The sequence below is a fragment of the Cotesia typhae genome, unplaced genomic scaffold (assembly GCF_013202065.1).
Source record: "Cotesia typhae breed Kobodo isofemale line unplaced genomic scaffold, CoteBio_Ctyphae contig_44, whole genome shotgun sequence".
Lineage (NCBI taxonomy): Eukaryota > Metazoa > Arthropoda > Insecta > Hymenoptera > Braconidae > Cotesia > Cotesia typhae.
The window spans coordinates 6046076-6059832 of NW_027423753.1; the positions used below are offsets into that span (position 1 = coordinate 6046076).

At 30.5% G+C, this 13757-nt stretch overlaps 1 protein-coding gene across 4 annotated transcripts in view; it reads right to left on the bottom strand.

The window, feature by feature from the left end:
* Window positions 1-13757, bottom strand: part of LOC141529131 (uncharacterized) — a 66945-nt gene that overhangs the window by 19515 nt on the left and 33673 nt on the right. For all 4 annotated transcript variants that reach the window (XM_074245561.1, XM_074245562.1, XM_074245560.1 and 1 more), the window contains 8 exons: window positions 13469-13705; window positions 11698-12541; window positions 10603-10692; window positions 9776-9899; window positions 9427-9688; window positions 8854-8946; window positions 8396-8752; window positions 6369-6494 (listed from right to left, as the gene is read on the bottom strand). In XM_074245561.1, the coding sequence (XP_074101662.1) occupies window positions 6369-6494; window positions 8396-8752; window positions 8854-8946; window positions 9427-9688; window positions 9776-9899; window positions 10603-10692; window positions 11698-12541; window positions 13469-13705 (2133 nt within the window). The remainder of the gene's footprint in view (window positions 1-6368; window positions 6495-8395; window positions 8753-8853; window positions 8947-9426; window positions 9689-9775; window positions 9900-10602; window positions 10693-11697; window positions 12542-13468; window positions 13706-13757) is intronic.

The window sequence follows — 13757 nt, forward strand, 5'->3', positions numbered from 1 at the left end:
GCCGGCTCTTAAGATATATACTTATTTGAAAAAAAAAAATTTTAACTGAAACTGATTTCAAGTACATACAAATTTTTTTTCAAACGAAAATAATTAAAAACAAAATCAAATTACTACCGTTACATTTATCTAGAATTTAAGCTTTTTTATTGACTTGTAAAAAGAATTCCACAGTTTTTTTTTTTCAACACCAAAACTTATGAATATAAATCACCAATTCCGTTATATGAATAATTTTTTTTCGTATAGATCGTTATCATAATAATAACTATGTTTTCAATAAAATAAAAATAAAAATTATTTAGCATTTATATTGGTCATATATTAAAAGTGTAAAGGAAGAGAAAAAAAGAGTTATTTCTGACTTATTTTATCTGACACGATAACATGTTAAATCGATAACCCAATGCGCTCATTTCAAACGCTTTTTCTTAGCCTTAAAAATGAAACTATTTATACTTTGTAATTAAAATTGTTTCATAATGATTATTGAAATTATAATTATATAAACTATTTATTCTTAACTTTCAAATGTCTATAAAAGTATTAAATCCAATAAATAAATAAATAATTTATAATTTATCGTTATTAAAAGTTATTTTACTTTCTACAACAAGGCGTAATTGCGGATTGAATTACAGGTACAGGACAAATAGCAAATCCAATTATTACTTAATATGGACTAGATATATCATTATATAGATGTATTATAAATTAGAAATTATAATTTTTTAATTGATGGATTAAATAATGTTATTTGGTCGATGAAATACATAAAACAATAAAATAACTAAACATTTTAGCTCCCGTGGCATGTAAAGACACACCTACGACACGTTGAACGTGCTAACGTACGTAATCGGGTCACCAGAACAAACGTAATCCGGCCGGTCGTTCTGTCAGCTTAAACGTCTCAGGACACGCGAAGGTTTTCGTTGCCATCTAAATCGTTATCTTATTTTTTTATCGTTGCGCAATAAATAATAAAATGATCCGTTAAGAACTGCGATGAGTTTGACCAAATAAAAAATATCTACACATCCCTTTTACGAGATTTCAATATTTCTGTATTTATCTTTTAAAATATTAAATATATAGAGTTTTCAGTTATGAAAAACATACTTTCCACCCTTATTTCGTCAATAAGTTAAAAATTATTTGTAATATGAAAATAGGGAAAAATATTGCATTGATTTTTTAAATCTTTCAATAAGCATTTTTTAAACAGAGAAACTATTTTTTATTTTCATTCAATCAAAAAAAAAAAAAAATACAGAATTGACTCCACGGAGTTTTTTTAAATAAGATAAATTAAATCCTTTTCGGTGTGAATTTCATTCCGGAGGAATTAAATCAATTAAAAATCATCCACTCGAAAATTTTTTACAGTATAATTTACAATAAATAATGTCGATATACCCGACTAGAAATTACTTCGGGAATACCCAGAGTATATATCTGGACCCTATTGGGTTCCAAGGAGGCATTCCCAATAGGGAAATTTCTATGAGGGCCCAATCAGTTCCCAATTGGGAAATCCTCAGAAATAATTCATTAATTTGTAATTAGTTTTTCCCATTCAGGCTCTGTGTGGGACCTAATTGGGAATTCCCAAAACAACAGTAAAAAATTTTAACCAGTTTTTCCCAATTGGGATCTGCATTGGGCCTCAATGGGTAAACCCAAGATAAAAAGTAAAAGTTTTGGTCAGTTATTTTCAATTGGGCTCTGCATTGGACCTCAATGGGAAAGCCCAAGATAAAAAAAATAGTTTTGGTTAGTTTTTTCCCGATTGGGATCTACATTGGACCTCAATGGGAAGAACCCAGATAAAAAGTAAAAGTTTTGGTCAGTTATTCCCAATTGGACTCTGCATTGGACCTCAATGGGAAAGCCCAAGACGAAAAGAAAAAGTTTTGTTCAGTTCCCGACTAGAAATTACTTTGGGATTACCTAGGGTATACATCTGGATCTAATTGGGTCCCGAAGAGGCATGCCCAATGGGGAAATCCCTACAAGAGCCTAATTAGCCCCAATTGGGCAATCCCAATGTAAAAATTATAATTTTTATTAAATTTTTCCTAATAGGGTCCTGTGTGGAACTTAAGAGGGATAACCCAACGAAAAATAAAAATAAAATTGCTAAGTTCTCCCAAGTGAGACCTGTATGGGTTCGAAGATGATTTTCTCAACGTAATGTAAATATTGCATCGATGGGTTTTCCTAACTGGGCTCGTAGTAGAACCCAATTAGGTTAATCCAAACTGTGAGTAGATACATGAAGAAATGATCTTTAAATTTAGGTAGTCGTTTATTTATATAAAAAATTAATCGCCCAAAGATGTGTGAGCTTATATTATTAGAATAAATTTGTCATAAATTAATTAGAAATAAAAATAAAAATTATTTGTTGAGAATAGAAAAGAATTAGAAAAAAATTCATCCAACATTGAAAAAAAAATTTTTTTTTTTGACACAAGAATTTTCACTTATTCCAACAAAATTAATTCCCTTGCTTCAAGAAATACATATCTAGATCCAAAAAAATTTATTTAAGTCAAGAAAATCTTGTTTTAAGAAAATTCTGCCTCTTGCTACAAAAAATTTAGTTCTTGATAGAAGTAAATTTTCATTAATATTTTTATTGATTAACATGTCAAATGGGAAGATTTTTTTCTCAGCTGAATTAGGTGGCGCTGTTTCCCTAAGGTATCTAAAAATCTTGATCAACGATAAAAATTTTTTGTATCAAGTATTTATGATGATTTGAATTAATAAAAAATTACTTCCACCAAGAATAGAATTTCGAGAAAAAATTTTACTTCGAGCAACAAGCTTCGGTCTTCTTTCCGGTACCCAAAAATTTTCTTGAGCCAAGAATTTTGTTCTTTAGTCAAGAAATTTTTCTTTCTGTGCTGATTAAATCCAAATACTGAGTTTTTAGACTGAAATACATTTTAATGTTGCTGAAACAAAATTCATACTCCAAATTTTTTTTCTCAGTATGAAAAGAAATTTTAATTGAAAACAAATTTTCATTATCAGTATTTTTCATAATTAAATTTTTATCCATATAAAAAAATTTTTTAAATAATATGCATTTCAACAAAATTTTAATCTTGAAAATAAAAGTTCTTTATGTTAGCATAAAGAGGACCCCAAATGAAATCGGACAGTTTTAAAGAATTTTATTTTTGATTCTTTCAATTTTTTTGGATTTTTCAGTCAAGTTTTTTTTTTTATTTTAAAATTTTCTATTTAATTTATACAAAAATTGTATTTTCACGCCAGAAAAGTGAATAAATAAAAAAAACAATTTGTAAAAGCTTGAGCATAGCATGAATAATGTGTCAGTTAACCGATTGAATTAATCAGCATTCCTGCTTGGACCAGCGGTAACGTGAACGACTAAGGACCCTAAGGACGCAAGTTCGAGCCGAACTCTCGACAAGGATTTTTCCGACCAGTGATTTCGTTTCAATTCAAATTAAATAGTCTAATGATTAACATAACATGAGTATCTAGTCCGATATTATTTTTAATCTTTTCGAAGATCATAATATTTTTTCTTTAAAAATTTAGATTGGGTTCTGATGGGGTTTCCCCCATTGGGACCTGAGAGGGATTGCCCAATGAGGGCCACATAGGACTTTGCATGACATCCCTATTTGGGGTCCCTATTAGGCAGCCCAATGAGGACCCAATAGGTCTTACATTAACATTTCTAGTCGGGATGAATGTTCACCTTCTATAGTAATTATTTCTATAATGATTTTTAATTATGATACAAACTTGAAAAAATAAAAGTTAGAGAAATTAAATAATATCATCAATCATTTACGGGACATTTACAATGCTTAACGAGCATTGAAAGAATAATATATTAGGAAAAAAAAATGATTTTTAATGATTTCAATTTCTTTATCAATTTGGTTCATTAGCTTACGCATATGGCTTCAAATACACAGTAAAAAATTTTGCGTCATTGCGTCAAAAAATTTTGTACTAAAAATTGTTGTGTTAAATATTTAACACTTTTATGTGTAAATTTAACATTTATTGTGTTAAATTAACACAAAAAAGTGTAAAATATTCAACACAAAATTTTTTGATGCATTGACGCACAATATTTGACTGTGTATCTTCAGTGTAGCTAGATTAGACCTTGCAAATTTTAAGTAATACTAATACTGATAAATTGACTAAAAAATTTCCTAAGATTCAAATTCCCTGACTTTTCGAGGCACCGCTCTTAAATTGTTTATTTTGTCTTCAAGTAGTGATTTCTTCTTTCATAAAGACTGTTCCATTTTTATACACAGTTACTGTGAAATTGTTATACTTTTTTTTCAGTCTTCTTGCATTTTTATTATTTATTGTTTTGAATAATTTATTGTTTTTTTTTTGTTTTTAATTTTAAAATGATGTAGCCATTTAAGATAGCGAAATTTTTGCTTTCATAAATTACAAAAACTATTAAAGATCTTTTTTTTTTAATTATGAAAAAGTAATAGATATTTACACATTTTGTTTACCTTGAACAGATTTTATAACTTGTCTTCATAGAAGAAAACGAAATTATAAATACAAATATATATGTATCTCGTTTAAAAATATTCAAATGCTTTATTTGAATGAAATTCTTCAAAATAAAATTGTATATTCTTCATCCAAGAGTTAATTTCTTGAATTGAGAGCAAAATATTTTTTTAAACAAAAGAGAAATTCTTAAATCAAATTATTTTATTATTCAATGCACGTATTAATAATATCCATGTATACTGTATAATATAGAAAACATAAATATAACATATGCGAGCAATAAATAAAAAAAAGTGCAATTGGAACATATGTGGAGCAATAAAAGAGTAGAAATGACCCGGTACGATCGATTATTTACATATATAACTGGTACAAGTAAGTACCTAGTTGGAGAGTTATATAGCAATTACCAAACTTACCTCCAGTCTTTTAAACCTTTCTCCCAACTGTACACCCTACATCAGAGTAAATCCTCAAACAATTACTATTATGTATTTGCTACTCAAACCCATTTCAATTTACAACTTTAAAAAACTTTAGACGTACAATTTAAACTTGCAGTTGCTCACAAGCTTCCATTTTATTTTGTTATTACTATTATTATCATTTTATCTACATCTCCCATTATTTATTATTGTATTATTTTTTTTTTTTTTTTTTTTTTTTTTTTTTTTTAAAGCAATATACTCGAATTTTTCACACGCTCTTTGCTCGTTTAATTATTTAAATTATAATTATTAGAAAATATTACAAGACAGGTACTTAAATTTTTAAATTGATGGGAATGATATTAAGGATTTCGCAAGGATTTTTAATCGGTAATACAGAGTACAGTTATAGGAATTGTTGGTCATGTAGATTTCGCGGTAGATTATAAAATTGGTTTATAAACTTTTTTGTATTTTTGTTATGTAATTTTAGTTTAGAAACTCTTGTAGTTACAAAACTTTTTAATGTTTAAAATTATTAAATCTTTTCGAACGATAAATCTCGAGATTCAAAAATATTTTTAATTGTTTCAATTACTAATTTTTTTTAATTTTAATTATTTATCTAAAAAAAAATCGAATTGAACATTACATCATGTTTTTCATTTTATGAAACTGACATTCATTTTTTTCTATAAGCTTCAAGCTTCTGATTCTCAGATTCTCGTCGTTATAATTTAATGATAGAAAATTTTGCTACTTATTTAAAAAAAAATATATTTCCTAAAAATTAAAAAAATGAGTAATTATAAATTAATAGTAATAGTAATATTGATTATTGCCTTTTAACGATAGATAAAAATAAAGATCACTATTTCTCGCATTTATCTAAATTAATGGTTGCTTTGAAGAAGAGTATGTCTCAAATTTTACAATTTTTTAGTCGATTTATGACATATAAACTTATTCTTAATTTACATTAGTACTATTCAAGTATAGGGTAATGGATTGTGGTCATACGACAATGAGCTGTTATCCATGCATCAGACAAAAAAAATTTTTTTTTGTTGATGCTTGGGAGAGACATACGAAAGGATTGTTATATTTTGATTAGATTTTTGCAGAAACTTTTTCTTCTAAAGTAAATAGAAATCATCTATATTTTCATAACCAAAATAAGAAATAACTTAATTTACATAGAATGTGAGTGAATAAATAAATAAAATAAGTATTGGAAGCACTGAAACAATAAAATATAAAATAATAAAGTATTTTGTAAAAAATTAAAAAAATTATTTCTAGTAAATACACTTAACTGGAAATTCATGGTATTAATCAAAGCTTAAATAAATCTTCTCCTTAATGCTCTTAAATTATACAAATAAATTAAAAACTTACCATGGATGCAAAGTAAAATTTTTCAAAGTCCCGTTCATGTGATCGTGCGGTTGTGAGGGTTGTGGCCGCGTGCCTTGCGTGCTTTGTAAGAATGTCCTCTCCCTTCTTGCAAAGCCACGAAAGTACCTTAAATATAACAAGAAGAAAGTAAATAAAACAAAAAAATTAATAATAAGTAATAAAAAGTAAAAATAAGTGAAAAGAAAGATTTAAAATGAAGCGTCTCAGTGATAAAAGAAAAAAAAAAAAGATAATAATTTAGCATAAGATTGGATTGAATTTTTCTTCATTCCAGGTTTGGGATGGATATCATTCATCTGGAAGAGAAGCTCAATACATACTCTCATCTATAATACACTTAAGTAAGCCTACGCTCTCGTTTTCTCGTTTTCGCTTACCAATTGGATCACGACCCCGAAAAAAGCATCGTCTTCATCTTTTTAAATTTATTATTTTTATTTTTCTTCGTAATCTTCATCTTGTTCTTGATGTGTTGGGACATTACTATACGAGGCCGCGTAAGCCCGCAGGGTTATTCCAAACTCTTGCTCAAAAATTAAATTAAACGAGAGGGTTATTCGGGTTACTGGGCCGGCAGTGTCGAGGACCTGTCCTACCGTCCTCATAATTAATGATTTATTAAACTAAAAAATATAACCTTATGATCGGGATAAAAAATGATCGGCTAATGTCATACATAATTCAAATCCGGATTCTTCGGTCTCACTTTAGCCATTAGTACCGATACTCGTATGTATATAAGCACTTGTTAATCGTACAAGTATGTGAAATCGGAATGTATTAATATAATATAATAAAAAAAATAAAATCACCCCTTATTTAGCTATTGTACACCTAGAATTTTCTGTAGATATGAATATAAATATATATATATATATATATAAACAAAAAAAAATTTCTCTCTGTCTTTCTTTCTAAATATATATTTATATATATTAAATAGTTTCGCAAGAGCTGTCGTGTGACCGGCTTATTTATATGCAATATCGGTTTAGGAATTGCGCGACCACCTCCAACAGCAGCAGCCAATCTCTTTCTTTATACTCGTTGTCTCTTAGAATAGACTGCATAACAATCTGCAGTCAACAATGAATATAATGTACACAGACTCGTGATTCCAGGCGTTTTATCGCACCACGACAATGGGACTAAGCCTTTTTTTATAATATATACTTAACATTTTTAACTGTATTGAATGATCCTAATATAAGAGTTTAGGATGAAAAATAGCTCGTTTAATTATTACAATACACGAGGTACATATTAATCACCCGTTACAAATTATAAAATGGACATTTTTCATTTGACGTTTTTGATACACAATCTTGAATCTATATCGTATATATTCTATCATCCAATTAATAGACAATGTGGGCATTCATACGTGACGGCTTTTAGTCTGCCGTTGTTCCTATTGCTGTTCACGTTCGAGTCGTTGTTGTCTCGTTTACTTTGTCGTGTGTACATATTTTCCGCTTACATTTGCTAGTCAACATATAAGAGGACAAGAGCTAGTCATGGAGCTGAGATGTTAACGGCAACTAAACAGCAAAAGGTCTCTCTCGTAGTTACTGCTACTGGTACCTATAAGGCGTCATGATGCCGGCATATACAGAGAAAAGATACTCCAACCATTGCTGCATCAAGCTTATTTGCATTAACGTTCGGGTACAACAATAGTATCAAGGTACAGCTAGGTATATAAGCACGCTGATTCGATGCTTTCCAACAGAGTCCACTCGCCTTCTTTCTTTCTTTCTTTCTTTCTTATACTCATATACATACATATTGTTGCTATATTACTTTTGCTACTGTTGATGTTGCTGCTGCTGCTGCTACTGCTGGTGTGCATACTCTCTTAGAGAGAGAGAGACGTTCTCTCATGGAGATTGCAATTGCGGACAAAGAGAACGAGGGCTTTCTCACACGATGGACTATAAGCCTTTTCTGTATCCACAATGTATATCTAAAAGAAGGATTGCATTCTAAATCTAACAGATCTTTACCTCTTGAGCTTGCTCCTCGATGCTCCGTAACACGGCAAAGTTTCTTATCGTTGTACGACGAGACTCAAAACTATTTTCCAGGCGTGTTGCTGCGTTTCCTACTTCTTCCATAAGCCGTTTGGCACGTTGGACCGCGTGTGTCACATAGTCCAAGTGTGAAATATTTTTTGCACGTTCTTCTAGCACTGCCAAGCACTCTGCGGCGTTTCTGGAGGTTCGCCGAGTTGTCTCTTCACTTAACAGACGACTCAGGGGTGTTAATGAGCTACTGACGTTCGCGGAGTCTTTTAACTCTGACATTTCTAATACTAACTGACGCCCGTAAGCTTGCCAATCTGACATCACGCTGTCGTACTCCTAAAATAATGAAACAAAGTATTGAATTAAAAAAAAAAAAAAAAAAAAAAAAAACAAAAAAATAAAAATAGTTTTAATCCAATCAACTTGTTTGATGCTACCTTATAAAAATCAATCCAATCTTGTTGGTGGTAATTCAGGTCTTTTCGTGAAGGAATACGTCGGTTAATAATTGCATCATCAACGCTCGTTATCTAGATAACATGTAAAAGGATATATAATCAATTATATTATCAATTTATCGAATACTACACGCATCGTAAATTCGTATTGTAATCCATGTGAACAGAGATATTATTATTATTATTATCATCGGTTTTCTCTTTGGAGGGTTACATTTACATGAGTTAATTTAATATACTCATATATATACAAATTACAAGAATAGGGCGGTGGGTAATTGAAGAGTATAACATAATAAAAAATATAAAGAATACAGAGTAGGAACAGGCATTAGTAATAGTTTGAATCAGTAGTTGTGTAGTTTTATAGCGAGGGGAAATAAATGGAAATACAGAGCTCATTGAATAGCTACAGAAATACACAATAGAAAGGCACAATTATCCTTCGTATGTTTTCGTTTGCAATAATAATGACTCATTATTAACATCGATTTATAATACTATACGGTCTTTTGTACTTTAGCTCTTTATCAATTGGAAACGTTTTATTACCTTAACACGACTACGTGGAAATTGGGAGTCGGTTACTGCTGTTGTAGTTGTTGTTGTTGTTGTTGTTGTTGTTGTTGTTGTTGTTGTTGTTGTTGTTGCTGTAGTTGCTGTTGAAGAGTCGAGGCACTGGTTTTGCAATAGAAGAGCTTGTCGAACATTTACTCTACCCTGTATCAACACCAGCGCACGATCTAGGATATCAAAGTCGTCATGATTGCCACCGCGAATCACTAGCGTCCATCCATTCTTGGTACGATCGGAGCTGATAATTTTAAATAAAATTTATTAATATTTATTTTTCATTTTTTAATAGACGTATCATTAATAAATTTACAAAAATGATATTTACCTGTGAAGTCGTGAAAGATAGAGTAAATAAGAGGCTATTTCCCTAGGACATATCTTCTCTTTACCATTGGCACAGACATTTTCAAACTCAAGTACAAGTCTCCCAGTAACATCGTCCGCATATCCTGTAAATAAATACGAGAAACACCATAATAAAGATACTTAAAGTATTGTAAGTATGTGTAAGTATATATAAAAGGATTGTCTTTCTCTCATATTATATGTATAAAAATAATAGTAATAGCAAACACAGTATATAGTAGCATAACAGTGAGTGCATTATCGATTAACGTTAAAAAAAAATAATCGGTAAAGTATACAGCGTATAGTGACTGCACTTTGCCAGTGATGTCTATGGGATCCGGGTCATATCCTGAATTCAACTTTATTGACACGCCGCCTTTACTTGGGTACTCTCTTCTTATTTTTCTTCTTCTTCTTCTTCTTCTTCTTCTTCTTCTTCTTCTTTTTTATTTTTATTTCTTATTATACTTCTTATAAAATTTTTTTATCATTATCATCATCATCATCATCGTTGTCGTTTCTCGATGCATTAAAGGCGCGTACGTCCACGCGAGCAAGATCATGATTGCGGTAAGTAGGCAAAACCTTCACGTGCCTAAAGATATTATGCATGTGCAGTGTAATGAGAAAAGAAGCTGCGCGCATTTTGCTCGCACGTGCGAAGATATCTTCATGTATATATTTTTTATTTTAGGTTTTAAATTACTCGGAATAGTAGAAAACATCAATCAATTGACACTCAACTTAGCTATTAAATATAAAGTGTTAAAGCGTGAAATGAAAATATGAAGATGTTTAAATCACCTGGTAACCGTAGACAGTTGAGAACACGTTCTGGTAAATCATGAATACTCCTTGGAGTTGATACTTCAGCTTCAGTACGTCTTTTCGCACCTACAATAATAATAGTAATATTAATAAAAATAATAATAATTTTAAAAAGTAAAAAAAAAATAATAAATTAAAAAATTAAAAGTAATCTTGAGGTATCTGAACAATTTGAATGATAATGTAAAATATATAAGTTGTGGAGAATGAGAGTAAAGTGTAGCCTGAAGGGCGGAAGTGATTAAACTCTCAAATGGAAACTGGAAACTGACAAGTGGAAACCAGATGTATCTAACTGTGTTGGTAAATACATCAACATTAATACGCATATTTTTTAAAAATATCTATAGATACAAACAAGTATAAATATTCTTATAGCAAAATGCAAAACCTTTACCTTGACAGTACACAAGTTTTATAAGATGGTATGTTGTAAATATATATAAGTATATGTACATATACGATAGAGTTAAAGATTTACTTATAAGTGAGTAAAGAAAAAGAGAGAATGGGAGGAACACCCGTTGAATGGCAATCGCTACGCCGGTATACCTACCAGCAGCACCGGTCTTTCTCTTTCTTTCTCTTTTTAAGAAAATGATATTCGCGTAATTGCCGGGGCGTTCCCACCGACAATTTAAACAGAAAGACTATGTGCATTTACATCAGAGCAACAAGCACACGCGACTCTTCAAATCGATACCTCTCATTCACTTTACTACTTAACTGTCGTTGATATCACAGATAGTACAAATAGTCCAGAAATAAAAATTATAATAGCATGCAAGTGGAATTAAATGATAAAAATTTAATTATTAAACTTTTTAAATTAATAACTCAGTTCGCTAAATAACTGGTGTACTGGAGTAGGTAAAAAAAAAGGATTTAAAAATAGTTAAGTGTACAGAGGTATGACTAGAAACCGGAAACGCATGATACTCTGTTAACTTCCGTTTCATTGTCACTTGTACCTCTACCTTTCGTGACGGTATATTATTCTCATGCAAAGTAAAATGTGAATTGGATGATTTAAAATAATTTTTAGCAAGAGAAGTACAGAATTATACTCACCAAAGCCCATCCGCACTTCTTCCTCATCATCACTGTCAATGTGCTTTATTCCGGCAACTTCAAAGCTGTGACAATTATCAACAGTGTCACCACAATGACACGTTTCATTATCACCGTGATCGTTGGTACATTCTTCTGGGCCAGCACACTTACAACCCAGTAGCGGATCATCCGTGTCAATATTTCGACACGCAGGACAAGGAAACACAAGATCGTCGAGATTAACTCGCTCGATTTTACGTTCAACAGTTACCAGCAATGTACTTATAAGATTGCCTAATTCTTCTTCATTATTATTTATTATTTCACGTGAACAATTATCATCTACCGATAATTGTTGATGTCGGTTATTAATTATTGACTCGAGACAACTGGGTCGTATTAAATGGTCTATTGCAATCTTAGCTTCTTCTTTATGCCGATTAGTGTGTCGTTGATCTAGCCTCATTGCCGGGAGCTTTGGGAGGAGTTCTTCTTCTTCTTCTTCTTCTTCTCGTTCTTGTTCTTCAGCAGGATGTTCCGTAGGAACTCGTAAAGGCGAAAACACATTGGAATTATGGTAATTATTATAATGAGGATGTTGATGTTGTAGTGCTGACGCAGAAAAAGATCCAGAGGCTGAAGAAGCAGATACTGACGTTGGAAAAGAATCTTTAGATTCTTTTCTTAAAGATAATTCTTTTTTAGATTTACGTCTATGACGTGTTGATGGTGAACCAGTTGGTTGATGGTGGTTATGACTGTGATTATGCTCCTTAGCCTCTCGCCAGTCCATATAGTCGTCTTCGCGCTCCCAACCGAGGATTCCCGGGGAGCGCATCGACGATCTCCAAATTAATGCAATCTGTAATTAATAAAAGTTTATCATATATTTAATTTTTACTTTTTAACTACTTTAATTTAATAAATAAAAATATTATGCTATATTATAGCATCTAACTAAAATATATTTTCTAATGGTTATCAATGATTCTAAATTTTATTATAATTTTTCGGAAATCAATTAATTTATAGCATAAAAATAAGAACAATTGTTCAACAATTCCATATGTAATGAAATTACTTTTAAAATCTTTTGATTACTCCAAGTAGAAAGGATAAAAGTTTAATAGAATAAAACAGTTTTAAAAAACGTTTATACTCTAGATTGACATAAATAGAAGATACATTGATAAAAAAACATTTTAAGAAAAAAAAATCAGTTCTAAAAATTTCACAATTACTATTTTGAAATTAATCAGTTATTTTTTTAATTCTTTATTAATTATAAATCTAAATTAATTCAATGGCCTGACCTTAACCTTAATTACTCAATTTTTTTGTTCGTTCATACTTTTAATCGACCTATTGCCAGTATATTGAAGACGTATTCTTATAAAGCACTTGAAATAATTAAATAAATAAAAATATCTAAATTAAGTCATATTTATTATTGTTATTAAATAAAAACAAAAATTAGAATTGAATCTATCAATAAAATTAATGAACAAAAAATGTTGATTTGTTAAAAATAAGTAAATCAGTTCTTAACAAACGATGTTTTGAACAAATTGAAAATAATAAAAAATAAATGAACTGACCCTTAATATAACATAATACCCAGAATTGATTTATTAAATTAATTGATTGAATTTAAATTTATTGCGCGGTGTGGTAATGATTTAAATTGAGAATTGATATGTTTAATATATTATAGATATATGTACATATGACGTGTGTACATAATGTGTTAATGGTTGATTCTGTGAAATAAATGAAACGTGATATGAACCTCGACGATATCGATGATCCTTTCCAGCTGGCCCTCGTTATTCTTAGTAGTCTCGTTGTTGACGACGACGACACTGCTGCTGTTCCCGGTGTCCCCACCACTTGGACGACTGCTTCGCACGCAGAGATAACATTCCCCGTGTCTCAGAGCGGAAGCTTCGAGTTCTCCAAGCTGTAACACCAGCCCGGTACCAGCCAAAGTTAACGGCCAACCATCAGGTACCAAAGATTTGTCATTCTGAAACCAATTAATGATTACATTCTTCATTTTATTGCTTCTTTTACGATAT